The sequence below is a fragment of the Chaetura pelagica genome, unplaced genomic scaffold, assembly GCF_000747805.2.
Source record: "Chaetura pelagica isolate M959 unplaced genomic scaffold, ChaPel_1.0 scaffold69, whole genome shotgun sequence".
Taxonomy (NCBI): Eukaryota; Metazoa; Chordata; class Aves; order Apodiformes; family Apodidae; genus Chaetura; species Chaetura pelagica.
The window spans coordinates 3,422,700-3,449,999 of record NW_009970724.1 but is presented as its reverse complement, the minus strand read 5'-3'; the positions used below and the strand labels follow the sequence as shown (position 1 = coordinate 3,449,999).

The 27,300-nt window shown below is 35.1% G+C and overlaps 1 protein-coding gene across 1 annotated transcript; it reads left to right on the top strand.

Moving 5' to 3' along the window:
* The first annotated feature begins 1,820 nt into the window (after positions 1–1,820).
* Positions 1,821–27,300, top strand: ZZZ3 (zinc finger, ZZ-type containing 3). Its single transcript, XM_010006584.1, has 11 exons — positions 1,821–3,328; positions 15,158–15,296; positions 16,707–16,854; positions 16,939–17,057; positions 17,354–17,425; positions 17,588–17,689; positions 18,536–18,631; positions 20,938–21,090; positions 22,709–22,843; positions 25,273–25,373; positions 25,723–27,300. The coding sequence occupies exons 1-11, from the start codon at positions 1,821–1,823 to the stop codon at positions 25,865–25,867; spliced, it is 2,718 nt and encodes a 905-aa protein (XP_010004886.1). The 3' UTR covers positions 25,868–27,300.

Below are 27,300 nucleotides of genomic sequence, written 5' to 3'. Positions count from 1 at the left end.
ATATAAATGACCCAGGTTTTCATGTCTGGGGGGAGCAGGCAAGTCTATCCATGTGGGGAATAGGTATAAACAACAATTAGAGACAGCACATAGTTATGTGGGGTTTTTTCTATCTTCAGCTCAACTACTGATGTTTTGCGTATTTGCAGTTTGTCATATTGTTTCTCTTTTCTCTTAAGACAGAGTTCACTCTTTGTCCTGCACCATTGCTTTTAAATGGGCAGAAGGAAAGCTAGTACAGTAGCAGTTCTTTACCCGTATTTCGAGGAATAGAACAGTGCACCCTTCCAGGCATCCATGTAAGGCAGTGGGAATAGCTAGCAAGCAGGAGAGCTGTGGCAGCACAGATACAATGCAGTTTTGAGAACATTTGAAACTTCTGCTTTGTAATTGCCTTTTCTTTGTTACACAAAATGATGTGCTGTCTTACACTGTTGTATCTATAGCTGTACCAAGCAATATCAGGATACATTACTTTCATTAAGAAATACTACTTGCATTATGAATGCCTAAACAGAAGATGTAGTAATTATTGTTAATTGTCAACAAGAATTGTGTTCCTTAGGAGTTGTACTGGTCTGGTCCTGTTCTCTATGTTTTCAGCTCTAGAGGCATCTGAAGCCTAAATAATAGATTTGTGAGAATTTATGCTATTTTTGTTCCCCTCTCTTTTGCTTGAGACGAAAAACAGTTAGTGAAACTATTTTCTTCATTTGTCATTCTCAGCCTTTCTAAATAGCATGTAAAAGGTTTGATTCCATTTTTTAGAATTTTAAGTCTTCACATACTATGTCAGTTGAACAAGTTAGTAATATCTGTAATTTGGGTAGAGGAAAAGGGAAGGTATGCTGTTAATGTACAAATGTGACTCTGTTAATTGTCATGGATATTGTGAGAGATTTATGGTGATATGCAGTTTGACACATTGAATTTTTAAAGATTAAATGAATAGAAGGATAAGACTGAACTGATTTATATTAAAAATGTCATTTTGATTTTGGACGAGTACTCCTACATTTCACCTTGAAATCTGAAATACAGACACTCTCAGAATGGGTGTTTTAAACTTAGCTTTGAATTTACTTAAATTTGATATAGGTGATGATTCATCTCACCAACTGTATGGAAAGTTTAAAAATGGGGAAAGCTTGGGAAACAGCCTTCTAGTACCTCAGAGGAAATTACTAAAAAAATAGAGCCAGACTTTTTGTTGACGTAAATTATGCAAAAATAAGAAAGGCCCCCCCAGGCATAAGAAAAAATATTTTCACTGTAAAGACAATTAAACACTGGAACAGGCTGCCTGGAGAAGTTGTGGAATATCTGTGCTTGGAGATTTTCAAGACCCAGCTGGACAATGTACTATTTAACTAAACTTGACTTAAGTCCTGAAGTTCATTTGAGCAGGTGGTTGGACGTATACGTTATAACATATGTTCAACACATAAAATTAGTGTATTTTACTATGTACTAACTGAGCCTAATTGGAACTGGAACATACCGGCCTTACATAAGCTATAAATATGAACTACATTCACACACAAGTACTAATGGCAGAACAACCATAAATACCAAGTCAGCTTCTTTATAGCTTAGGTGGAAAACTTTCTAATGCACTCACTTTTTGGCACGGAATAGATGTTATTAATACATTGCGTAGGCATATTCAGTTTTAGGTACATATGTGACCATATATTATGCAGATTTTCTGTGTCTGTGGGTGTTTTTTAAAATACTTTTTTGACTGATTTGTTTACATTTTTTTGAAGGTTTCCCAATGAGTGGATCATGATGAACGTACTTTAGGGACTTGCCATAGTATGGCTGCTTCTCGATCTACTCGTGTTACAAGATCTACAGTGGGTTTAAATGGTTTGGATGAAAATTTTTGTGGTAGAACATTAAGAAACCGTAGCATTGCTCATCCAGAGGAAGTTTCGCCCCATCCTCAAATACGATCAAGGTCACCAAAGAAGAGGCCAGAGTCTGTGCAAACTCAGAAGGGCAGTAATGGTGGAAGAACTACTGATTTGAAACAGCAGAGTGTTCGCGAATCATGGGTGAGCCCTAGAAAGAGAGGGCTGTCTACTTCAGAAAAAGATAATGTTGATAAACAAACTGTGGAAAATTGTGAAAAAAAACAAGCAGAATCTGTTTCACCAGTTTTGAAAAGAATTAAACGCTGTCTACGTTCAGAGGCACCTAACAGTTCAGAAGAAGACTTGCCTATTAAAACAGAGAAGGAGTCTTTGGAGCATAAAAATTTAGTATCGGACAATGATGCAGTCTCCACAGGGACTAAGCGAGCTTGTCGATGTCTTATATTGGATGATTGTGACAAAAGGGAAGTTAAAAAGGTGAATGTCTGTGCAGAAGGATTTAATAATTCTGCAATAGTTGATGACATTGCAGGCTATCAGACTGTCAATGGAGTTGGTGAGAGAGACTCAGATTCTCTTAACTGTGATGACTGTCAGCTTGATGGGAACACTAAGCAAAACAGTGCTGGTTCCTGTATGCCCAAGGACAAAACAGTAGCAGAAAATGGAAACTCGTTTGCCCATTCTTCATTGTTGCTTAATAGCAACAAGGAGGACAGTGTTGTAGACCATTATGTGCCTTGCACAAACTCTCAAGAACAGGTAAAGTTAGAGGACCACAAAATAATAAATGACTGCTTGCCTGAGGAGAATACTAATCAGGCAGATGAGCCAGCTACAGGGTCCTTTTCTGAAATCCAGTCATCTTTGTTAAGGGATTCAGAGGAGGAAGTAGATGTTGTAGGAGATAGTGCCTCTAAGGAACAGTGTACTGAAAACACCAATAACAACCCGAATACTCATCATGACAGTGCATCAATCTCAGGTGAACCTGAACCACATTCTTCAGTGCTGGACTGTGTTTCAGCTCAAATAACATCTATGTCGGAACTTCAAGAACACAGATATACATTGAGAACTTCACCACGAAGGGCTGCCCCTGCCAGAAGTAGCCCTACTAAAAATAACTCTCCTTGTAGAGAAAACGGACAGGTTGGGGAAAATAATCTTAGTCCCACTGAAAAGAATGTCCCTGTAGGTATTAATAATCTCAATGGATCTCCCAAAAAATCTGAAGAAATTAAACAGAATGAAAAGGAGATAAATTGTAATACAGGAGATCATGGGAGTGATGGACTAAGAAAGCCACTTTCTGAGGCTAGGCTTGTTGCTGGACATGTACCATCTGCCAAAGAGAGTGCCAACATCCACACTGCAGAGGATGACGAGGAAGAGCCTGATGTGTATTACTTTGAATCAGATCATGTGGCATTGAAACACAACAAAGAGTATGTGTAACTATGGTAACCATGAATTCTGCTTTTGTTTCTTACAAAAATATTTATAAATTAATATTTATTTAAAGTACTTTCACAAAAATATAAGTGCTTTATAATTTTCATACTCTTCAGTCTTCATGTTTCTTCCTTTTTTCTACCCCAAGCGAAATTAAACTAATATGCAGTATGGTACAGCAATGTGGTTTATGCATTTCTAGCAATATCAATTCTTTATCAAGAAATTGATTGGGTTTTGTTTTTTTTAAAACAAATCTGTTGTCTGTTTTCTTAAAAACTAGCTGGAAACAAACCTAAAGTCTTAGAGTTCAGTTATTTATCAGCATATACAGCAGGCACAGCACAAACAGCTTACAAAAATGAACATTCTGTTGTACATACAATTTAAGGTTAGAAACCTATCTTGAAAGTGTCATGGGAAAGACTTAATACTGTGTTAAGGAAGAGAAATTGAACAAATACAGTGATTTGAGAACTTTCTCCAGAGTGCATTACATCTGTGTTGATGTTTATATTCTTTAATTGTAACTATATTAGTGTTCTAATTATTACTAGAAAAGCACACTACGTTGTTTTTGTATTTATCATTTGAATATCTATAAGAAGAATCGTGTTGATCATATATTTGTGGTAACTGTGAAAGAGATTCTTAAAATGGCAATTTTCTCAGTGAAGAAAGCTTATGTGGAGAAATTTGTCTTCAAGTGATAGATCAGGCTGCAGTTTTTATTGCACAGTCTTTGTGACACTGTTTTGACTGTGTGTTTTGCTGTTTAGTAGATGTTTTGCATTTTGTTGTGACTCCTGAAAGGCCTAACGCAAATACTCTTCAGTTTGCTTCATACCAAGAGTTAAACCACGGCTAGTACTTTCTGTAAATTTTCACGGCAGAATTACTATGAGTATGGAGCAAAAGATAATGATTACTTAATCCAGCAGAAGTTTGACTGGGTTTTTTGGTATTAGAGCTGCATTATTTTTATACAGGATTTTTGTTCAGTTTTGGATATGAGAAATTATTTTGTCAGAGAATACTGAATTAGAGTATGGCTCAGACAAACTGTGATTTCAAAATAATTATTAAATATCTGCAGGTTCAGGCATCAGCTCAAAGTGTATGAACACTTTTCCTGGTAGACAGAAGACTGCTGTTTCCTAAATTCTAAATGGAAAAAATGGACTGTTGGTTTGGATGTTTCTGTATCTGTTTGCAGGATGTTGTTACATCTTACTAGTTACCTTGATACAAAGATACATTAGTAATGTTTTGGTTTTGGATTTTTAGGAAAAGAACTATAAAGAACATAGCAGATTTTTAGAGGTGGCCTCAATTTTTCTTCTTTCAAATTAAACATGTCTCAAATGCAGTTTTAAAAAATCAAAGTCTGCAATTGAAATGCGGTAAAAAGAAAAGTTTTTTGTTTTTTTTTTCTATTATAATTAAACACAGATCTAAATTGTTCTTGAAAAAAATTGGGAATGTGCCCTAGTGTTAGCTTTTGAATGTACACAGTTGCTCTGAAGATTGGTTGCTGTTCAGATTGGCAGACTCTTTGTGAGAGAGCTTGTTTGGGAGCTTCTGAAATTGCAACTAGGGCTTGGTAGCTTAGTACTAACTTGCTGCTTGAATGCAGGATTCCAAAAGAAATTTATGTTATTTTTATGCTCTCAGGTTTTACTGATTTTTGATAGCAACAGAAGTCAAAGCTAGAATTAGCTTCTAGATCAGGAAAGAAAAATTTCTACTTTTCAGAAGGGAAGCAGGCCACTAAAGGTAGTGTTAAGATATTTTGGTGGTTTTTCTCTGTTAAAAAATGTTAACACGGTTGGAAAGTTATGGGCAGTGTTTTTTTTGTTCTTATTTAAGTGTGTAAGAAAATAAGTCTGATATTCTAGTGGTTCCTCATGGTAATAGGTCCTTCTAAAGAACATGAATATGTATTTTGGTATTTGAGTGCAATTGCCATTTTCTGGAACTTTGTAGTTCAAGAGTTAATCAAATACTGTGCACTACATGCTTTTTCAAATTTTAAAAATACCAAAGTTTGTTGGAGGAATACTTTTTATTCTTGTGCTACAGTTCTTCAATAGTGTCTTAATTATGCCCTTGTTTACTCTCATTTGGTGCTTGTTTTCTAAAATAATAATAAAAAAGGGCTTTAGCAGAAATATTTTCCCTGATTAGTCAGATGCAAAGAATTCAAGGTTCTGTGCTGTCAGGTGTAGGCTTTTTGCCTCTGATATTTCTGGCAGAGCAAATTATGCTGGTCTTCTGCTTATCAGATCTTTTGTTTTTTTGTCCTTCATCAGTTTGTGATTAAACTTGTCTTTATGGATTATTTTTTTCTCTGGTTTATATTTCTGTTCTATTTTAAAAGCAAAATCAGATACGTTGGCATCATGGCTAGGTCAAGGAGGCAGATTTCTCCAAGAAGACCTGAATATCCTTCTTTGGATGTTCCACAACAGAAAAAAAAGCTCTATTCCTCTGTGTTGTTGTAGTAATTTGATACATCTGTAAATGTACATTATTTCTTGTAATATTACATTGCTTGATGACACATTCATACAGCTGATTTTCACTCTCCAAGAAGTTATTGTAACATTGATACAATAGGAATATACCAAAACCTTTAACAGCTATTGATAAAACTTGCTATAAGAAAAACAACTAAATGTATATTGTGGTATTTTCGTATAAATATTGTTGAGTTTGGAATGTTGCAATGTTTAAACAACATTCATTTACTAATAGTTCTGAGAAAACTGGATGATAGATTATGAAAAATACTCATCACAGAAAGCAATATTCAGAGAGAAGGCTGGAATCGTGGATGTTCTACAACTTTTTATTAAAACAGATACCTCCTAAAAATATATGAATTCTCTAAACAGAATTTTTATCACAATATAGACATTTGTGTAGATAACACACTGATCCAGGGGGTTGTATAATTTTGAAGTATTGTTAATGTTATTTTTCTGCTACTACACACAGTTTGAATCTTTGTGTATTTTGATTCCTCTCAGAAAAATACCGTTTGATTAATACTTGAGAATTTTGCTTATATGTTCTAGATCAGAAACCTTTGCATTTTCTTTTGAGATATTTTTATAAAAACCAAACTTGTTAATTTAAATGGTTTTACACTGCTTAATTTTATATGTTGTGCTTAGTGTTTCTAATATGTCCTCAGGAGTTTTGCTGTATCGTTTTATAGTTTTAATTATTTCTTACAGTGAGGTAGCATACTTTCATTTTGTGTCTTATGCGATATTTTATCCTCAGTACATTTTTCCCTCTGCCCAGTGTCTTTTTATTTTTTATTCTTTCTGTCTACTTGTCTTTGGAGATTTGCAATTTCACAGGTATTAGGTGGCATGAGGGAAAAATGTTATATATGAAAATATAATTGTGGAATTGAGGTTTCATGTGCATATACGGTAAATGTCTATGATCATTTAAATTGTGATTAGCCTAATAGGGACTGCTTAAGCCTGTAGGCCCACTGAAATACATGAATTATGCATGAGCACTTGTCTACAGACATTTGGATGCAGGAGTTAGGACCTTGCCTTTATTCAGCAAATAGATATTTTCATGTTTCTTTAGTTTCATTGATTACTTCATAGTACTTAAAATCATAATAGCTGTATTGACATTTAAACTGGAGACAGATTAAAATGAAATATTTTAATGTATCTCTTAAAACCCAGACTTGTGGATTCTTATGTACTATGGGTTGGATTTTGCAGAGGACTTGGAAAGACTGAGGACCATTCAGGATTGTACAGTCAGATTTAATATTTAATTCAAAATTCATAGTAGAACTGTAAATGTCTTTGAATTCACTTTTAATCCTGTATGAGTGTGAGAAGGAAAAGAAGTGTCTGTAGCATTTCCTGTTCTACGGGTTTTATTTTATTCAGTCACAAATGTTTCTGCCTGATGAATCAGGTTAAAACAGTTCTCTAAAAAAGTTCATCTTACTGCACTTGACTTTTTAGAATAAGGTCTGGTGCACTTTACCATACCAGTTATTTGAGAACTACCTTAAACAGAATCTTCTTGAAGTGTAACTGAGGTAATGCTGTATCAGTGTTTTTCACTAAGGTGAATTTTGAATTTTATCTGCACCATGTTTTTTCCTTAACTGAATGATAATTATTATTAAAAATTAAACTAATTTTCATTAATATATTTTAAGATGAAATCTCTGTGTTTATTGTTATATATAATTAGGCAAGAATAAAAATACTACACTGGTTTTGCAAGTTGTCCCCATATATTCATATACATGACTCAGAACTAAGATCAGATTTATCACACTATGGATTTATATTAATGTACACATAAATCAGATAACCTAACATTCCTTTGTGGTGATGTTATGTAGCTATGAGTAGCTAATACTATAGCATAAATTATCCTCCTGTATTATCTTTAAAGACATTTTTGTATGAGACATACAATTTTAGTCGGAGGAGGCTTTAGTTAAGGAATAAAGGGAGTTGGTATAAATCAAGTAAAACAAGTTACTTTTTATAGTAGCAGTTCTAATCCATACTGGGGTCAAGAACCTCCTAGTACTTTATAGAATTGATGCAGTATGTATTTTTAGTATTGAAGAATAATAGAAGTTAACATTTTTTAAAGTCCATAAATGCCATACATATTAGATCACAGTGTGTTTTAACTCATCCTTTGTTCCACACAAGGGTCGTGTGGCATACAATAATTTTTCTTAAACTACCTATTAATGTAAAACTTAAACATATGGAAAATTGGTACTTCTTTTAGAAAGTAGTTTCTACTGTCTGGTAGATTGATCTGTGTTAGGAAGCAACAAAAATTTAAATTGACTTTTAAGTAGAAATCTTATTTCATGTAGAAGTTAAATGCTGCTATTAGTTCATCTGCAAAATAGAATTAGAATAGAAATCAATTAGAAACATCTAGTGAGAGATTTTGATCAACTGCAGTTTGTTATTGCAGGTAGTTGTGCTATTAAAACATGGTTTGATAGCATAATGGGCACATAACCATATTTATTAATTAAATCCTCATTATACCAGCTTAAAATAGTATTTTGAAAGTTGTTTACTGCTAGCTTTATTTTATCATGTTCTGTAAGAAAATTTCTAATTATAAATACCTATCAGTGGAAAAGTTTTTAGTGATGCAAAATTATTGCAGGACTAAAGATTAACAGTCTTTGTGATCATAGAATCGTTTCATAATTGCATAAATGATTCAATAAACACTAAATACTAGAGTTCTTAATTTGCAAACGATAATGCCTTAGGCGTGTGCTGCATCTGCTTTTCTCTCTCTAGTAATAGCTGTAGTGTAGGAGCCATTAAATGTCAAGTACATTTGTCAAACTCTCTTTCTCTGAACATAGTTGTCTCGCTGTCAACCACAGCACAACTCCAGTGAACAGCACTGCAGACACAGCACAGTCCTCATTTAAATCATGCATCCTTTGGAAAGCAGAGCTTGATTTCTTATGGTTTTGTGCCCTTTGCTCCTCGAATTCTCTTCTCTTGAGGTTGATACCTGGTTTTCTTTCTTAGCCTACACTCTTGCCTCTGTTGAAGCATCCTGTCCTGGAAGACGGAGTATGAGCTGTCAGTGCAGAGCTGCTTCCCTGGCAGGCCTGGTAGTAGGTGTGTGAAGTGTGAAATGTAACAATTGAAATTGGCTTGCCTTTCACTTGTGGAGACAGTAGTCTTCCCAAACTGGCAGTTTCTAGAGAACATACAGGAACTCAACTTGTCTTTCCAACTTTGACCAACATGCATCCAAAACCACGAGGGGAAAATCTACAGCTTAAAAAAACATAATTTAAAAAAACCCAAATTGCTGTTTTCATACAGAAAAAGTCAGAAACTTTGCCCCCTGATCATTTGGCAGTTCTTACCATTCCTAAGGATCCTCATTAGTAAATTCATCTAAACTGGAAAATTTAAGTAGTAGTAAATAAAAATTGTGAGGTGTAGGAAATATCAGCAGGAAAAATGTATCTAATACTTTAGGAGATTCATGGTCCTGAGGTTGAGAAAGAAACAAAACCAAGAAAAGATGTGGTAGGAACGTATTCACCCATCCCAGCTCTGTAGAGGGTAAGCTCTGGCTGTGTTTTGGCAGTGTGCACAGGGGACACTGATGGAAGCGGAAGTGCTGAAGTGTTATACCAGTTATACCATTTCAGTGTGTGGTGGGACAAGGAATACATTATAGTAACAATTCCCTACTTGGTAGAGATGTACTAGTGTTTCACTAAAATATTAGTAAGTAAGTATCAAGGAGACGAGAACATAGTGACTGGCATATGCTTTGAGCTTGCAAGTATCTTTTTGATTTTAACTAACCTACCTTGAAATGATAACTCCATTACCAGTCTTGAGGTATTTCTTCTGGCTTTACATGAAGTTTTTACAACATCTCTATCGTGAACTACAAAACAGATTGGCAGTGTCTTTTAGAACGGACTTGTACAAGCAGTACAAATTGTAATTGTTTTAGTCTCAGCAATGTGTGTCACTCAAGATAGGTATTGCTTTGGTGCTAGGAAGTACTTGTATGCTATTTTGAGAGGAGGGAAGATCCTACTTTTGGTTTCCTTTAGATTTAGTTCTTGATAGGAATAGCCAGCTGATTTTTAGTTTTTCATTGTTGCTCATCTTTATTTTATTTTGCATAGTTCTAGGTGAAGATGTGTGGTTTGGTGTAACAATCTTTGAAGTTTTTTGCTTCCTAAACTAAAGACCAACTTTGTCCATGTTTTACTGTCATAGAATGGATTGTGTTAGAAGGGACCTTGAAGATCATCTAATTCCAACTCCCCTGCCAAGGACAGGGGCATTCAGTAAAGGAATTGGGACTGTTCACATTAGAGATGATGAGAAGGGGGTGAGAAAGGGTTGGGGGTGTGCTATCAGTCTTTCTTTCTGTGCCCCTTGTGAGGAAAACAATTTTACTGTTATTTTCTCGTGTCACTGCAAGCCTTGAAAACAGAGGAATGACAGGGACCTATTATTTTTCCCTACTAAAAGTAACTGTCCTTCGGGCACATACTTCAGAAAATGCTGTTAAAAGGAAGATAAAAAGGCTGTATTAAAATATGTTAACTGAGGGAGGACTGATGGGTGACGTTTTAACCTTTTATGTTGACAAGACTGAAGCAAGTTACGTATTTGTTCAGAGGCACAGCGATCTAATGGCTGCTAAAAATTTTGTAAACTTGCTGAAAATTGGTATGTTTGGTAAGGGTGCTTTTGTGCAGCTAATATTAAATTCTGCTGAATATTGTGGACAGCTTTGACAGGAATGAAGCCGATGGAAATATATGAGTGGATGATCTGTTTCTGGGCAAGAATTTAGGATTTATGAAAGGGCCATTACAAGTTCATAACCAATAAAATACTGTTCAAATTCTTGAAGTACAAAGTGTGGAGTTGTGAAAGCTAGAAGGAAGGTGAAATTAGAATGGAAAAATAGCACTTTTGCATCATGGTAAACGACTGCAGTAGGGTTTTCGGTTTTGTTTTAGGGTTTGTTGGTTTTGTTTTTTAAAAGAATGTCCCTTTTATTTAAAATTTTAGAAAGTGCTTTTTGGCTTAGTTCTGTTTTGTTTTAGATAGATATGTTTTATAGCCTGAGGCTGGCATTGAGAAATAACTTGGAGAAGCCACTTAATGTATGTTTTAGTTGTTTCATGTATAAAATGGAGATGCAGTTTAATTATTTACTTATCACTGAACTATTTTGAAAGGTCTGAAGTATGAATATTAAATATGGATAAAGTACAGTAAATTACAGTATGTTTACAGAGGTTAAGCTAGAGTGGAAAACAAGTTCATAAGGAGTTGCAGAATTGGCTATAAGTAGATTACCTTGGTCATAGTATCTAAGCATTAGGTAGGTAAAAACCTACCATATGCTGCTTTCTTCAGGCAAAAGTGCTTTCCTAAGTCCTGTCAGGAGTTGATACATGCCCTTATTGATTATGCCCTTAAACACTTTTCTGTTTCTGAAAGGAGATCAAAGACAGGCCACTCTTCATCAGTTGCTTCTTCTTCCATGGTGCTGTCATGTGCATCCCAGCACTCTTCCTTAGTGCAGTAACAGATTTTTTTAAATCTCAGATGCATATCAGAATAATTTGCAAGAAACTACAGTGTCAAAATTACTGTATTATGACACTGGCAAAGATTTCAGGCCAAGCTTAAAAGCTAGGATCGTTATCTGATATGTCTGAACAAAAAACCCGAAACAACAAAAACCCCAAACGAAACGCTTCTTTAAATGAGAAGGCTCTGTTTGATCTGACTTAAAGATTTCTCCGGGAAGCCCATCTCTTACTTACAGCTGCCTTGGATTCTTAGTACAATTAGTGTTTCCCTTTTCCTTCAGTAATTTGCAGTCTCATGTTTAATATCGAATACATTCTTATCTTAGCATCTAATAAGGGATTTTTTTTTCTGAATTGCTGTTAGTAGACAGAGTGATAAGTGACTAAGTATAGTAGAGCAGGTTTTAATCTGTGCTTTGCTAGAGTGCCAGTAGATGGCATTAAAACAAAGACTTGATGAAATTTTCCTGATTACTGATAGGTACTGATTTTATGACACAGCTCTTGAAAATAAAATGAACAAATTTGCTTTAATGTAGTTTTTTTCTCTATGTATATTTTAGCCATGTTTTGTTATGAGAAGCGTATAATCCTTAATTCAAAACAAATCCTATACAAGAAATAGTATTTCTAATATAAAATTTAAATTATGGCACACATGTTTTTACACTATAATCCTCAAAACTGATGTTACCATACCTCTTATCATATTGTGATCTATATTCACACAACTGTAGGTGTTAGTTTTGGGAGTGCAAAGTGATGACTACCAGCTGCACAGTGTCTTTGGCTGAATGCAGCAGAGGTCTTATGTTATTGTTTGAGACTAAAAACCAGAACTGACAGAGAAGAGACTTCGAGAAAGTGTTCAACATGTGTGTTGTTACTTGGCTTACTGCTTTTTCAGAGAAATACTTAGCTTTATGACAGTCATCTAGAGCTAGAGAACTAGGATCCTGTAAAAACCTGTGAAAACAGTGGTTTAAAACTTAGAAGAACATAGGCAGACACATTATAATGTAGTCAGTTAAAGAGTGATGTCAGAATTTAAAGTGATGTTCAGTGGTTCAGAGAGAATGCAGTAGTGCAGCAAATCTGAAGTACTTGGGTACGGAATATGCAAACTATCTATTTCAGGATTAGTATTTTCAATTTTTTCTTGGCAAGACCCCAAAATGCACTATTTCATGGATTTCAGTACTTCCGATGTTCACTTGATAAAATGGCACTTCAGAATCTATTCATTGATAAAAACTGAATATGGAAGTTAAAGTAAATATTTCCATGGTAATATATTTCCTTAATGGAGGTACAAAAAAATGCCAGGAATATTTTTTGTTGTCTGTTTGCATAGAAAACCCTTTTTCTCTCTTGAATTATGTAATAATAGTGCTATATAGCCACAAATCAACATCACATAATGTATTTTTTAATGATCCTGGCATTTTTCTAATATTTTACATATTCCCATGAAGACCAGAGGTGTTGTTTCTGAACCATTTATCTCCATCAATAAATTAGAGCTTCATGTAATCGCCATCATTGGTTACTTTTTTTCTTTCATGTATGTAATTGTTTTAAATGAAATTAATAAATTCTTTCAATTTCATTTGGAAGAGCACTTAGATACAAATTTGAATAAATGAAGTAAAAATGCATCAAGAAAAGAAAGGTATTTATTTAATGTCTTCTTAGGTGTAAATTTCTGTGTATGTTGCTGAGCACCTGCAACTGAGAATGGAGTTATCTCTAGAGGCTTGTATAGAGGTTTGGCACCTGCTGATAGAAAAGGCTTTCTGTTGTGCAGGTTAAATAATCTCCCTGGATATCATTAAGCTGTGTTGTTACAGCTGCATCCACATCAAATGTTAGCAGCCTGCCTGTGTTCTGTTTCTGCTGAGCATGCAAGTCAGGCTTCTGCACAAGGTGCTGTGTGGAGTCATCTCTCTGCCTGCGCATGGACAGGGGCTGCCTAGCACAAAGCTAGGCAGTCATCAGATGCTATTTGTAAAAAATAAGTAAGGATCTCCATTCTACACATGATGATTCTTGTAAGCTTGTAGCAGCCTGACCTGCAGTATTGTCTCAGGCCAATTTTGATGTTCCTTCAGTAAATTTGTAGGTTATTTCTGAAGTTTGTTTTCATCTGTTCAAGAGTAGCCCCATTAATTACCTTGCTTTGTTCAAAGTTATTTTGTTCAGAAGAAACTGTAGCACTTTTCCAGTCATGAAAGTAGTCCGCTACTGTTGCAGTATTAATGGCCTATTTAACAATCATAATAGGTCTTAATTGTGTATAAATTTGAGTATATTCAGACAAATTTAAAGAAAAGTAGGTTCATAAGAGAATTGTATCTTATTGTTTTCTAAACAAGCTCAGTATTTTAGTTTCAAACTTCAGAAAGTAAGACTATATGTTGTCAAATGCTACATTTGAGTGGAAAGAAAATTACCTTTTTTCATGGAGAGGAAGCCATTTAATATCTAGGTAGAAACATAAATATTTGATGGTACAAAGCCTGTTTTGCCTTGAAGCTGTTTACTTTCTTACACTTAAAGCCTTACCCATTTACCAGTGCAGCCAATTGAAAAACTTGCATTAGCTCAGTAACTTGGATCCTTTCTGTCATATGTGTGGAATTAATTGTGTTAGGGTTGTCTTTTTTTTTAGCAATAAGAGAATAGAAAGAAAATTTACTGAAACAGTGTAGTGGTCAGTAGATTTTAGATGATTTTCATATATGTTGGGGTGTATTTTTTGCTCAACTAAAATACAGCTGTAGTCACTAGATGTCAGAAAACATTTTCATGAAAAAAATCGATACAGAATAATTTTTAATAACAGTAACCATGAGAAACTACATGATTCAGAAACTGAAGTGGACAATTGAACTATAAGGAAAGCTAATAAAAAGTATTAAATGTTGTTACCTTTTTTTTTTTTTTAAGGCTGTGTTACAGTATTGTATGATTTTCTGACTCTGACTTAGCTTTATAGAAAACAGTTTGGGAAGCATAAATTTGATACATGTGTGATAGTCACAGCAGTGACCCTCATATATGTCTGTGAAATAGAAAATCAAATTGGTGTGTTCATCTGGAACGGCAGGTTTGGGAGAATGCTGGCATTTTTATTCAACTATCTTTTGTATGTATTGTTTTGCAAATTACTTACTCCTTCGTTTATCATTACATTTTGCAAGTGATTCTTGTATTCCGCTTGAAGGTGAAGCTTCTATGAAATGCCTAGTTTCTGGGTCATTCCTGTCCACCCTGTGGGTGGTTGAATAAAATGTTAACGTTCTGTGGTAGAGTCAGGTGTATTGGGGTAGAAGGAAGCTGAGTTTGACGTGGAAGATAAAATAGGTAATTTTGTTTTTATAAATTTGTAAGCAAAACTTGTTGGTCATAGCTACTGAGACTCTGAATATCTTCTCCCTGATACCACATTGTTTTAGTTAGTATAGAATCCACATTTAAAGGAAATCACCAGAGGTTTTAAGTATTTTTAACAGGGTTATGTAGATTAATTTACTATGTAAAAGAAATTTGATAAAACTTTAAATAATGCAGTAAAAATGAAATATGTTAGATACTAGCAGGTTACTGTGACTAGTATTCAGATGGGGGGTGGTGACTTTTAAAGAAAAATTTAGTGATATATTTTTCTTTGTCTCTGTAGTTATCAGAGACTGTTACAGACAATTGCTGTACTCGAGGCTCAACGTACTCAAGCAGTTCAAGACCTTGAAAGTTTAGGCAGACACCAGAGAGAAGCACTGAAAGATCCTATTGGATTTGTGGAAAGACTACAGAAGAAGGTATTTCAATGGGCTTTTCTTAAGTGTTACTCAGATTTATTTTTTTTTAATAACTAGTAATTCATCATCTGTAGAAAGAGAATTCTGTGTATACTTGCATGAACATGATGAGTTGTAAATTCTTGATCTGCTGAGGAAGAATGGCCCTTTGCTTATTAAATCTGTAAGACATAGGTCTTCAATTATTTTATTGGTGATGCTTTTTTCCCCTTATTTTGGCATGTAGAAGTTTAATCTTTAAATTTCTAATTGTAATGTAGGTATTCTAAGATAACCTGAAATCTACGGGTGACTGGAATTACTTCATAGTGAGGCATCAGATGAAGAATTCATAACTTTCCTCACTAGAAAAATTAAATGTTGTGCTATGAGTGTATTTGGTAGGGTACTTTTTAAAGAGCAGGAAATGTAGTTCATAGCCTAAAACCAAAGTGAAAGCTAGAAAACACCTGAGTTCCGGGTAATGTAATAGAATGCTGTCTAATGGAGGAGAATTGATTTTGATAAGGAAACATTTTATTTTCAAGCTTTAAGAAAAATGTGTAGCAACAGGGATACTGAAAAGATGTTTAAAGCTTGCATACTGTCTTGCTGCCATGTCTACCAGTGACAGACCCGTTTAACCTTCTATTCTGGTAGCAACATATACTGTATTTGGTGAAGAATGAAGTAGGTGTGTTGTGGGGCTCTTTTCCTAGGTTTGTAGAGACCCAGGTTTAAAGAGAGGTCTGATGGAAATCCATTGGTTTCAGTCGTTGTCTTTCCATTAAATTTTGAGATGTGTGGAATACTACCATGTGGAATAGGTTGTATTTGATAATTTTTGTATTTCACTAATGCTAGTTGAAAGTATCTGGTGTATTTGTCTCCAAAACAAAGATACCCTTAAGGTTGACCTTTAAATAAAGTGGTTAGCTTTGCAACAGTTGTGTTCTAGGCAGAAGACAGCAAAATCAGTGTGAAATACACATTGATTTCTTTGATGGGATGAATTTAGGTTTTTTCATATTATGAAACACTTCAGTCTTGTGGTATTCTGTGTTAAGAGAGGTACAGATCATTGGCAAACAGTGTTTAAACAAAATAAGACAAATAGTAAGTAATAGGGCATTGAGGTTAGAAACAGTTGATTTCAACTGTGAAATACATGCTTTAAAGTTTTATGCTCAATAAGCCATCATTGACCGTGCCGCTGCATATTTTACATGTGCTGTTCTGTGTTATTCTTAAAAGATAACTTCTCTTTAAAAAGACTGTGCTGCATGGCCCTTCAAAAATTCTGATTTTGAATTTGGCTGTTAGCTAAAAAGCAGTGTCAGGTTTTCATAACTTTTCAGGTTTCATAGTTTTATGTTTGGATATAGAAGGATAGTATTAATACTGCTTTTCACTATTCACTTTTATTTTCAGGTCGATATGGGTCTACCATATCCTCAGAGAGTTGTTCAGCTCCCTGAGATTGCCTGGGACCAATACACCACTAGCCTTGGAAACTTTGAGAGAGAATTCAAAAACCGCAAACGTAACAGTAGGAGAATGAAGCTGATTTTTGACAAAGGTAAAAGGAAAGGGGGCATGTGTTACAAGAAAGAAATGAGCAGTCTGGAGGCTTAATTACTACTTTTTTTAATGTTGCTTATAGTAGGTATACCTGCAAGACCAAAAAGTCCTTTGGATCCCAAGAAGGATGGAGAGCCTATTTCATACTCTGTCTTGCCTTTAAGTGATGGTCCAGAAGGTTCTACCAACAGTCGTCCACAGGTAGTTGTTACAAAAGGAAAGATAAAATTTTACAAATTTTTCTGCTTAATTTTTTTTTTTTAAAATGGGTTTGTGGGTGATCTCTGCAATTATGTCAGATGTTCATGTTAGTGATCATTCTTTATTCATTAACTCAAATTAGAGAACTTATTTTTGGTTTAGGCAAATTTTGTTTCAGATTTTCATATGCTTTTTCGGATTAGTTTTGGGTTTTATTTAGGTAAGAAAAAAATTGATTTATCCTACTGGTACTTTTTCTAAACATGTATTCCATTTTATACACTATATTTGAGCAGATTATAAGAGGACGACTTTGTGATGAGACCAAACCTGAAACTTTTAACCAGCTGTGGACTGTAGAGGAACAGGTAATGGGAAACTTCCAGTTTGTAGGTGTGGTAACATACATGAGAATAAAAGCAAATTGTGTAATAATATTTAAAGCATTTAGAAATTGAGAGTCACATGTATGTAGATACTCATCTTTTGACTAGGAAAGATGTATTTATTTATTTTCCCTGTTGATTTAGAAAAAACTTGAGCAATTGCTTTTGAAGTACCCACCAGAGGAAGTAGAGTCCCGACGGTGGCAGAAGATAGCTGATGAACTGGGAAACAGAACAGCAAAGCAGGTAACAAGAAAAACCCTTGGAGAAGTAATCCCTTTCCTTGCCTTTTAGGCTTTTTCAGGAAGCTTAAAAATGTAACAGTAGGGCCTGCCTTTCACTAACAACAATACAGCTCTTGATCTCAAATATAGGGTTTTAAATGTGGCCCGAAGCCCATAAAAAAGCTCCCAAAACTTGTTGTTTATTAGATTTTAACGGCAGGCATTTAATTTTAAATAGCCAGTGTAGTGGCACCAACTGTTCTCAGATTGTGTTAGATTGGAATGCTGAATTTCCTGCACCTCAGGGCTGCAGAATGGGCAAACGTTTTAATACTCACAGACAGAATTAGTTCTGTGGTAGGGCTGAGATCCACAAAAGGACACAGCTGTGGAGACCCCAGGTGTTTCTGCACTTGACTTGTTGGGCTTTTTCTCCTAAAGTGATACAATTTCTAGATTTTGACCCAGAGTAAAACATGCTGATGTTCATGTGTTCACAATACTTTTAATATTTTCTATTTCAGCTGTATGCCTTCAGGTTAAAGTATACTTAAGCATTTCAATATACAGTATGATCTCTGATACTTTCTGTACTTTTAGGTATATTTCTCTGAACCTGAAAAACTAAAATACATGTTTACTTTTTAATAAATAAAATTTTAAACAAGGGTAATTTTTTTTTCTCTGAAAGCCTTCAAAGTGTCTGGAAATACTACAGTGCAAGATAGTTAATGGTTAGAGCAGTTGTGCAGAGTAGAAAGTGGGATTTCTTGTCCTCTTTACCAGTGTAGCAATGCTGGCAAAACTTGGAATTGAAGTCTGTTCCATTTCATTTGACATTTAATTGTGGCATGTTTTTTTACCCTAGGTTGCCAGTAGAGTGCAAAAATATTTTATTAAACTGACTAAAGCTGGTATTCCAGTTCCAGGGCGGACTCCAAACCTATATTTATACTCCAAAAAGGTGAGACAGCAGAAATCCTATATTTCTGTTTGCATTTACGTGCAAAGTGAGTCTAAATTATTAACGTTTTCAATATATTTTAATCTTGATTAGTGCTTTCTTACTATCTGGTTCCAATTTGCATGTAATTCCTCATACAGGATAATGTCTCTTCTGGTAAGTGATACAGGAAATTAAACAGGATGCATCAGTTTATTTTTGTGTATAACCATCATCTGCTACTGGTGAAAACAATTGAATCAGAGGTTTAGGACTCTAGTATGCAAGTTCTTCAATTATGGCTTATCATTTTTTAATTCAGTGCTTATATAAGTGCACCTGCTTTTAAGCTTAATCCAGAAGATACATTTTCCACCAGAAAAATTAATTTTAACTGTTTGCTTTTATGTGGCATTTTTGTTCATTCTTTACCAGAAGTAGAATTGAAACCCACAGTTAAATTCCTAGGTCATAACTGTATGCACATCAGTGCTACTATTTAAGCATAGGTACAAGTTTTGATTTCCAGATCTAGTATTGAATGCAGATCTGCTTTCTGTTAACAGACCATTTAAATCAGTGTCAGCTTAAGCTAAAATACCATCTCACCTTATAAATAGAAGTATTGGGGGAGGGTGTTGAAATCTTAAAAAGAAACCAGAAAATAAGCAAAACACAGCAAGTCAGTGATCATAAGGCAGAAGGTGGAAAAAATCAGTGCTATGCATAGTACATTATGGGTGCAAATTGGAGCATAGGAGGTTCAAGGTGAATATCCGAAAAAAAATTTTTACTGTAAGAGTGACAGAGCCCTGGAACAGGCTGCCCAGGGAGGTTGTGGAGTCTCCTTCACTGGAGACATTCAAAACCCACCTGGATGCGTTCCTGTGTGATGTACTCTAGGTGACCCTGCTCTGGCGGGGGGGGTTGGACTAGATGATCTTTCGAGGTCCCTTCCAACCCCTAGGATTCTATGATTCTATGATTAGACTTAGAACGAACTGTTAATTTTTATTCTATGCACAAAAGATCTGAGGAACTAACTTCATCAGTTCCCTCTAGAGTGAATGGGGCTGGTCTCAATTCCTTGTTACAGTTTTGTCTGCATAGCTCCATTCCATCTAAGATTAATTTGTGTGGTCTTTGCCTTTACTTTTTAACCTGTGCGCAACTGTAAAATAACTCCAGATCCCTCTTTAGAGGTTAAATCTGCATTAGAGAGAAGTGATTGTATTACAGGTTTGTAGCTGATTCAGGAGTCTTTGTGATAAAATTCTTGCAGGGAAAGATTAAATTATTAATTATTGCAGATATTCCTTATGCTTTAACTGTATGGCAGAAGCTAGACACAGTGTAAGACAATCTTCTCTTTTATAAAAAGTCACTTTTCATACCTCTGGATTTTGATTCATGCTGCTTTCTTTAAATTGAGGAATGTAAAATCTGACATAAAGGATGTCAAAATGCTGGCATGGAAAGTAGCTAAGGAAAAAGTTCAGTCAGTTTCATTTACCTTAAATTACTTTTTTTTGTTGTTTTATATGCAATGTTCTTCCATGGGGAATGAATAACAGGGGCTGAGTGCCTTTAGGTAATTTATTTTAAAAGTGCCATGCTTTCTACATCTCAGACAGCATTAAAGTTGAAAGGTTTTAGATATACACTAATGGAGTAATTCATCTCATCTAACACTTTGTAGGTTACTTTTCCAGTCAGTGGCAATGAAAAAGAACCTTCAGAGAGCAATTCTTTCTAAGTCTTAGAAAACTCTTTCATGGTGGAATGAATTGCCTTTTTTCTCCAAGGTCTAGAAAAGAGATTGGGACAATTAGCCCAGACTTAGATTTTCTAAGGCACAAATTAATACAAGAAGTTGGTGTAAGTGTTAAGCACGGACTGGTTGGTCTCTTGGATCTTGGACCTGTGCAAAACTACTTTGTTTAGTCTTCCACTCACACTGTTCATGACTCTCAGAAGTCTTTTAATATCTTTGCACTTTGGTGCTCAGTTTTCAAAATTGTAACAGCTTTGTTTTCTGGTTTTCTCTTGTTGTCTGACTCATCTAATTAGTTTTTTTTATGGTAAGGGCTCTTTCTTACTGGATTCTTACCAAGTAAGTGTTTCACTATTTATCTGATTTCACTGTAATGGCAGAGAAAAACTCCAGCTGTATGAGGCTCTGATGAAGAGGTTTAACTAAAAGTAATTGGAAAGATGATAGACTGTTCAGTGCAAAAGAGCAAATTTCTGTCAAGGCTTTATTTGTGATGGTTACTTGATTAATAACCAAGGAATGTTTTTTAAAATATATCATTTTTTCACTGTAGTCATCAAGTAGACGGCAGCATCCTTTAAATAAACATCTTTTCAAACCTTCAACTTTCATGACATCTCATGAACCTCCAGTTTATATGGATGAAGATGATGACAGATCCAGCTTTCACAGCCATATGGATACTGCAGCAGAAGAGGAGGTATCGGTACGTCATGTAATTCAGTCAGAGAACGTCTTGCCTTACTGTCATTTTAGCTTGTTTAATGAATAATATGAGGATTAAGAATCTTTGTCATAAATATAATTAAATAAGTATTAAGTGGTGATAAGAGTCATGAGACATTTTGAACTATAAACACATCATTAATATAAAGGCCCTCAGTTGCAGAGAATTTAGACCAAATCAGAAATAATGTAAATAAGTAATAAACAGTTTTGTCCTGTAACAGCTCTAAAATGTTTTAAGTGCATATTTTCTTTAACACTAAAGAGCAAGCATCTGTCCCTCACTTCTTTTAATAAACTTACTAAATAATACAAGTTCTTAATTCTTCATAGATTATAAAAAGAAATTGAAATTGTATGTAGGCTACATTAGCAGAATTTTGATTACTATCTTGTAGTTGTTCTCCATAGCTGAGGATTCCCATCAGTGAAGGATTGGAAAGGCAGGATCTGAAAACTGCTACATCAATAAAGATTTGTCATATTTGAAAACAGCTCACATCTGCCGTGTACAGGCATCTGAATTAGAATGAGTGCTTCTGTCTTCTCATAACATAGAGATCCTCAGCCTTTGTTAAAACAAATTGTATGGAAAATACGGAAATGGTGTGATTCTTTAGAAAGAGAGAACCATTTGTTACAAGTCTCTGGCAAGTCTGTATGTGCCAGCCTCTAAGGAGACAGACTTCTTAATAATTTAGGAAAAACAGCAAGCAATTTTCTTAAGCTATTAAGAGACAGCATGAAGTAAAGGGGTGAAGGAGTTGGATAACTCCGAAACTTCACACTTCCAGTCATGGAATGATGCTTCTCATCACTTTTGATTCTTACAGGTAAAGATGAGAAGTTAATACTGGTAATATTGACTGTCTTAAAATAAAAAATACATTTAATGGAAGCTTGGTACTGTCTTGATGTATGGGTCTTTTAAAAATCTGAGTTTGTGCAAGAATTCTTAAAACTGTAAAAAGTTTTTTTATTATCTTTGGTTTTAATATCTTCATAGCTTCGCAAGCACTGTCCTTAGAGTAAGTAACCTTGCATACCATTCCACAGAATAGTAAAGAGAAAAATAAATTAAGGTTATAAGACTGACCTGAAATTTCAGTTTTCAAATATACTATCTCTTGCCATGTATTTAATCACATCAAAAAGTTTACTAAAGTAAACAAGCTTTGTCTTAAGAAAAAGCTAAGTCTTCTACTGCAGCTGCCGTTTTCCCCACAATGTGTGGACAAGTGGATTATATGCAAATTGCAGTTAAGCATCTAAGATGGGAAAAAACCTAGGAGCTATTAGGCACTTCTCTCTCCTTTATACTGCAGCTAAGCTGTAGAAGAAACTTGTCTTTAGTATAATGTTTTTTTTGTTTTAATGCAAATAATAATGTATAAATAAGACAAAGTAAAATGTAATTTAGCTGCATGTGCTGTTTTATGCTGTTTTTTAAAATAATTTCCAAATATGTTTCTTGGAATACACTGCCAGTGTTTTCTCAAAGGTAACTAATAGTGCACAGTGATTTATCGATTGTGTCTTACTAGTTATTATATTCCTAAAGTACAAAATGTTTCTTACTTATTTTGAACCGTGAACAGGATGAAGAGAGTATTCCAATAACATATCGAGAGTTACCTGAATACAAAGAACTTGTAGAGTTTAAAAAATTGAAAAAACAGAAACTCCAGCAGATGCATGCAGAAAGTGGCTTTGTGCAGCATTTAGGATTCAAGGTGAGTTTTAAGACCTGGTCTTGTGTTCCTCCCAGTCGACTGCAGAAGTTTTCAAAAATAATGTGGCTTGGATTTCCAAAAAAAGGCTTTGCTTAACATAGCAAGTTTGGTTCCTAGGTCCTTTTCCACTGTGTCTGCTCTCTCTCATCTTCTGTAATAAAAGCAACCCAAGTAATTCTTTCTTTCTGATAGCTCAGATTTCACTGAACACTGATATTGTCTGAATGCTAATCAGCATACTGTATTTTCCTCATGCATATTCTGAAAATACAGCTCTAGAGCCAGGTTAAATGATTACAGAATTCCATTTGACACTACACTGTTTTGAGAATGATTCATTTATGATAATTATCTGATTATGAATTTTGTGTGAATTTGCCTCCACCTGAGGCCAAGAAGGTACAAAAATTTTTAATGGGATCAGTAATAGATTTTTTTATTTATTTTTTTTGTAGTACCATCCTAATCCTATCAAGTAATAACTTGCAGAAGTTGAAGCAAGGACATGAAACATTAGATATGTGAAATTAAGAAAATAAACATTGAGTTAAACTAATGTATTGTCCCAGTATCAATCAGTAGTAGTCAACATTAAAGAAAGGGCATTCTCAAAATTATATTTTCTGGTTTGCTAGTGGTGTTCTGTGAAACTGGTTGCTATGTTGGAACAGTTTGTTCACCTTGTTATGTAGATAGATTTATTTATTAATAGCCATTTATATAAGAATGCAGAGATATTTTGTCTAAAGTTAGTTCAAAATGACTGGGAAATTAAGACAGCTTTGTTAGTTGACATTGACAACATTAATCATGGTGTTAGACCACCAAGGTGTTTTTCATTTTTGCTATTTTTTTTTAACTTAGCATGGTGTGTTTGGTTTTATTTGGGTTTGTTCTTTTGTTGTTTTGTTTTATGTTTGTGTTTTTTTTTTAGTTTTTAACTTTAAGTTAGCCTTTTCTTCCTCAAAATGCAAAACTTTGATCAGGCAGACCAGACTTCTAGGTTACAATCTAGTTGCTTTTTCTACATAAAATTACTCTGAAAAGGAAATTGACGTTATGCAGCATTTAAAGTTTGAAAGTTTCTTTGCAATCTGAATTTGATACTATTATGTAGTACAGTAAGCTATTAAATTACTTGATTACATACTATTTTCCCCACAGGAGCCCCTTGCTCAGTGAAAAGGCTGGATGGCGCTCACCTAATAAGCAATCATTCAGAACACTTTTTGGTTCTGCATGGCCTTCAGCCTCATTTACTACACATTATTCAAACTCTGCTTTGAATATTGAATTATTGAATCCCTTGTGGGCTTTTTATGGCTTTCATTGCTGTAATATCAGAGCACTTTGCAAGTGCTTCTTTTTTCTTAGGAAATGAAAAGAATGGTATTATTTTTGTTTCACAAGGGAAAGGGAGAGAAGTTGGAGCACAGAAATTAAGGTCAAGGGTTTCCACTATCTTGGTTCTCAAATTGAGATACCTGGAATTTTTTTCTTTTTTATTTTTTGAAGTATTTAGCATTATACTGAACTTGAAATTTCCAGAGAACAGCTCTGAATATGCTTAGCCCCTCCTCATTGCCAGCCCTGAAACTCTTAAAGTCACCTGTGGCAAGTCTGTAAGGTGTTTGTAACCCTGAGTGGGCTGGAAGTGAACTGCTCTGCGAGTGGGTGTCACAGATGCACCTTCCTTCACACTGCAAGTTCTGAAGGAGATGAGAAATTGGAGCACAGGCTTGTTTATCATTTTTTGCTTTTCAATCATGTCTTTGCAGCACCCTTCAAAGTTTAGATGTTTGGAAAGTTTTTCTTGGATCCAGGTCCCATTTTCCAGGTTTCCTTTTTGTATCAAGTATCTTTGCATTTCTGCCCCTCTTCTCTACCATTCTGATTTTTTTTAGCTAGTCTTGATGATTCTTTCATTTGTACTGTGTTATCTCCTCTTCATGCCACACTCTTCTTGCACTTAGTTGCTGTTATTTTGTCCCCAAATTCTCCTCAGGGGTTAGTGCTGTCTCCTAGCTAGCCTGTCCTGATCTGCAGCCCATCAACAGCCTCCCAGCAGTCTTTGCTGGCCTAGGCTCACTGCTTTCTGCTACCACAGAAAGCAAATTTATGCTTGGACATTTAATGTGGTTGGACTGAAGCTGTAGAAACATCACATTGTTTGTGTGTTGTGTGGCAGCAGGTCTTACAGCCATGTGAGATTGAGCAGTGACTGCAGGCAGGACCAGGTCTGCTTTTGTTGAGCAGGAAGGTGATGTGCACATGAGTACATTACAGGCTGTGATGATAAGAATTCAGCTGTGTGGGCTACTAGTAACTGACCTACATGTGCATGCCCTTCTACAGGGTGTATTGGTGTGTACTGCTGCTATCATAAGTGGTTACAGGTGCTGATTTTAATGCTCTTCCATCTGCTCCAGTGTGATAACTGCGGAATTGAACCTATCCAGGGAGTTCGGTGGCACTGCCAAGACTGCCCTCCAGAAATGTCCTTGGATTTCTGTGATTCTTGTTCTGACTGGTAAGTAGCATATGCTTCTACATCTTATTTGTAATTCGCCTTTATATCTCTGTGTGGCTTAATTGCTGTGTATGTTGGAAATCCAGCATAGCACACATCTCCTACCACGGGTGGAGTGGAAGACACTTTCATATATATTTATGGAGATGTATTCTGTAAGCATGTTCTGGATAAATAGTTTTTATTTTCTTAATAGAGTAAACAGACAGGTTTGGTACTGTTAAATAATGGGGGAAATCAGACTTTGTAAATCATATCAAATTTTGCATGAATCTGTTAATACGATCATTGCTTACAGATAAGGAAAATATTTGACTTTTAAACTGTTATCTTTTTCTTTCCCTTGCAGTCTGCATGAAACAGAGATTCATAAGGAAGACCATCAGTTAGAACCTATTTACAGAGCAGAGACATTTTTAGACAGAGACTACTGCATGTCCCAGGGCACCAGTTACAATTATCTTGACCCAAACTACTTTCCAGCAAATAGATGACATGGGAAGCAGAACTACCATCTTGGGCTTACTATTCTCTTTGAAAAATAACAATGGCACCATTGTTAATTCTGTGCACATTTTGGAAAGAGTCTGCTTTCCCTGAAATGTCACTCACAGCATGACAGCTTCCTGGGTGTACTTATCAAACTACAGCTTTGAGCTGTCATGGTTCTAGATCACTGAACAGCAGCTGAACATTCCTAGTGTGCAGAAGGTTTCACTGGGAGACTTTCTTTCACCACATTAGTCATTTTTAGGTGGTGAATCTAAACACAAAAGAAAAACATACAAAAGGGTGAGCCAGAAATGAGAGCACACATTAAAGACAGAGTAAATTCCAAAGGCTTTGAAGAACTTGGTTATAACGAGATCCAGAGGAGATGAAGTATTTATATAAAAACAGTTTAGTAGCTTGCAGTTTTGTTGTGAAATAGTTTTCAGCACAGTAACTGACTTCTTTAGGCAAGGTTTTAACCAATGACAGTGTTTGCTTCTAGGATGTACTCTAAAAAATACTCACTGTCTCAGCGATGGTTGGTTACAGGCCTTTATTAAATCGGAGCTGCTTAATCACATTGACTTTCAGTTTTTTTTAATTATTTTTTTTAAAACCACAATGAACTCTATTTACCAACAGTGAAGCACTACAGGGAGCAACTGTGGCATTGCTTCCTTAACCAGCTCATGGTGTGTGAATGTTATAAAATTGTCACTCAGATATATTTTTTAAATGTAATGTTATATAAGATGATCATGTGATGTGTACAAAATATGGTGAAAAGTGCCAGTGGTAGTAACTGTGTAAAGTCTCTAATACTCAACATTAACTCCTTTAAAATAAAATACACAGCCTTCTGCCTCTGTATTTGGAGTTGTTAGTGCAACTCATCAAAGAAAACTGCCTAATATAAATCATATATATGGTAATAATTTTTCCTCTTTTGTAGTCTGCACAAGATCCATGAAAGATTGTATTTTTATTACTATTTAAACAGTGATTAAATTTAGCCTGAGCAGTGAGCAAGGGTTCACATGCGTTCTTTTATACTGCTGGATTTTGTTGTGCATCATTTAAAACATTTTGTATGTTTCTTCTTATCTGTGTATACAGTATGTTCTTAAATAATGTTCAATTGTCAGGAGAACTGTGAGAAATAAACTATGTGGATACAGTCTGTTTATATATAGAACGCTTGCTGTGACTTCCTTTCTGTGTAGTTCTGACTTTTTCATCAAGAAGGAAAACATTAAAAGGACATTTTAATACATCATACAAATACTCACTGTGCAGACCTGCAAGTTGCCCAGCACCTTCCTCTGCTGTTCATTTCAATGGGAACTGATGGTGCTCTGCACCTGCTAAAAACAGGATTAGCACTTTAGTTCTCTCCTATCTTACTCACAGACTGTTCTTTTTCAGGTTGCAGAAA

Coding starts and splice junctions, on each gene's coding strand:
- ZZZ3 (XM_010006584.1), top strand. CDS start 1,821: ATGGCTGCTTCTCGATCTACTCGTGTTACAAGATCTACAGTGGGTTTA. Junction 15,297..16,706: donor TGGAAAGACTACAGAAGAAG/GTATTTCAATGG, acceptor TTTTATTTTCAG/GTCGATATGGGTCTACCATA. Junction 25,374..25,722: donor TGTGATTCTTGTTCTGACTG/GTAAGTAGCATA, acceptor TTTCCCTTGCAG/TCTGCATGAAACAGAGATTC.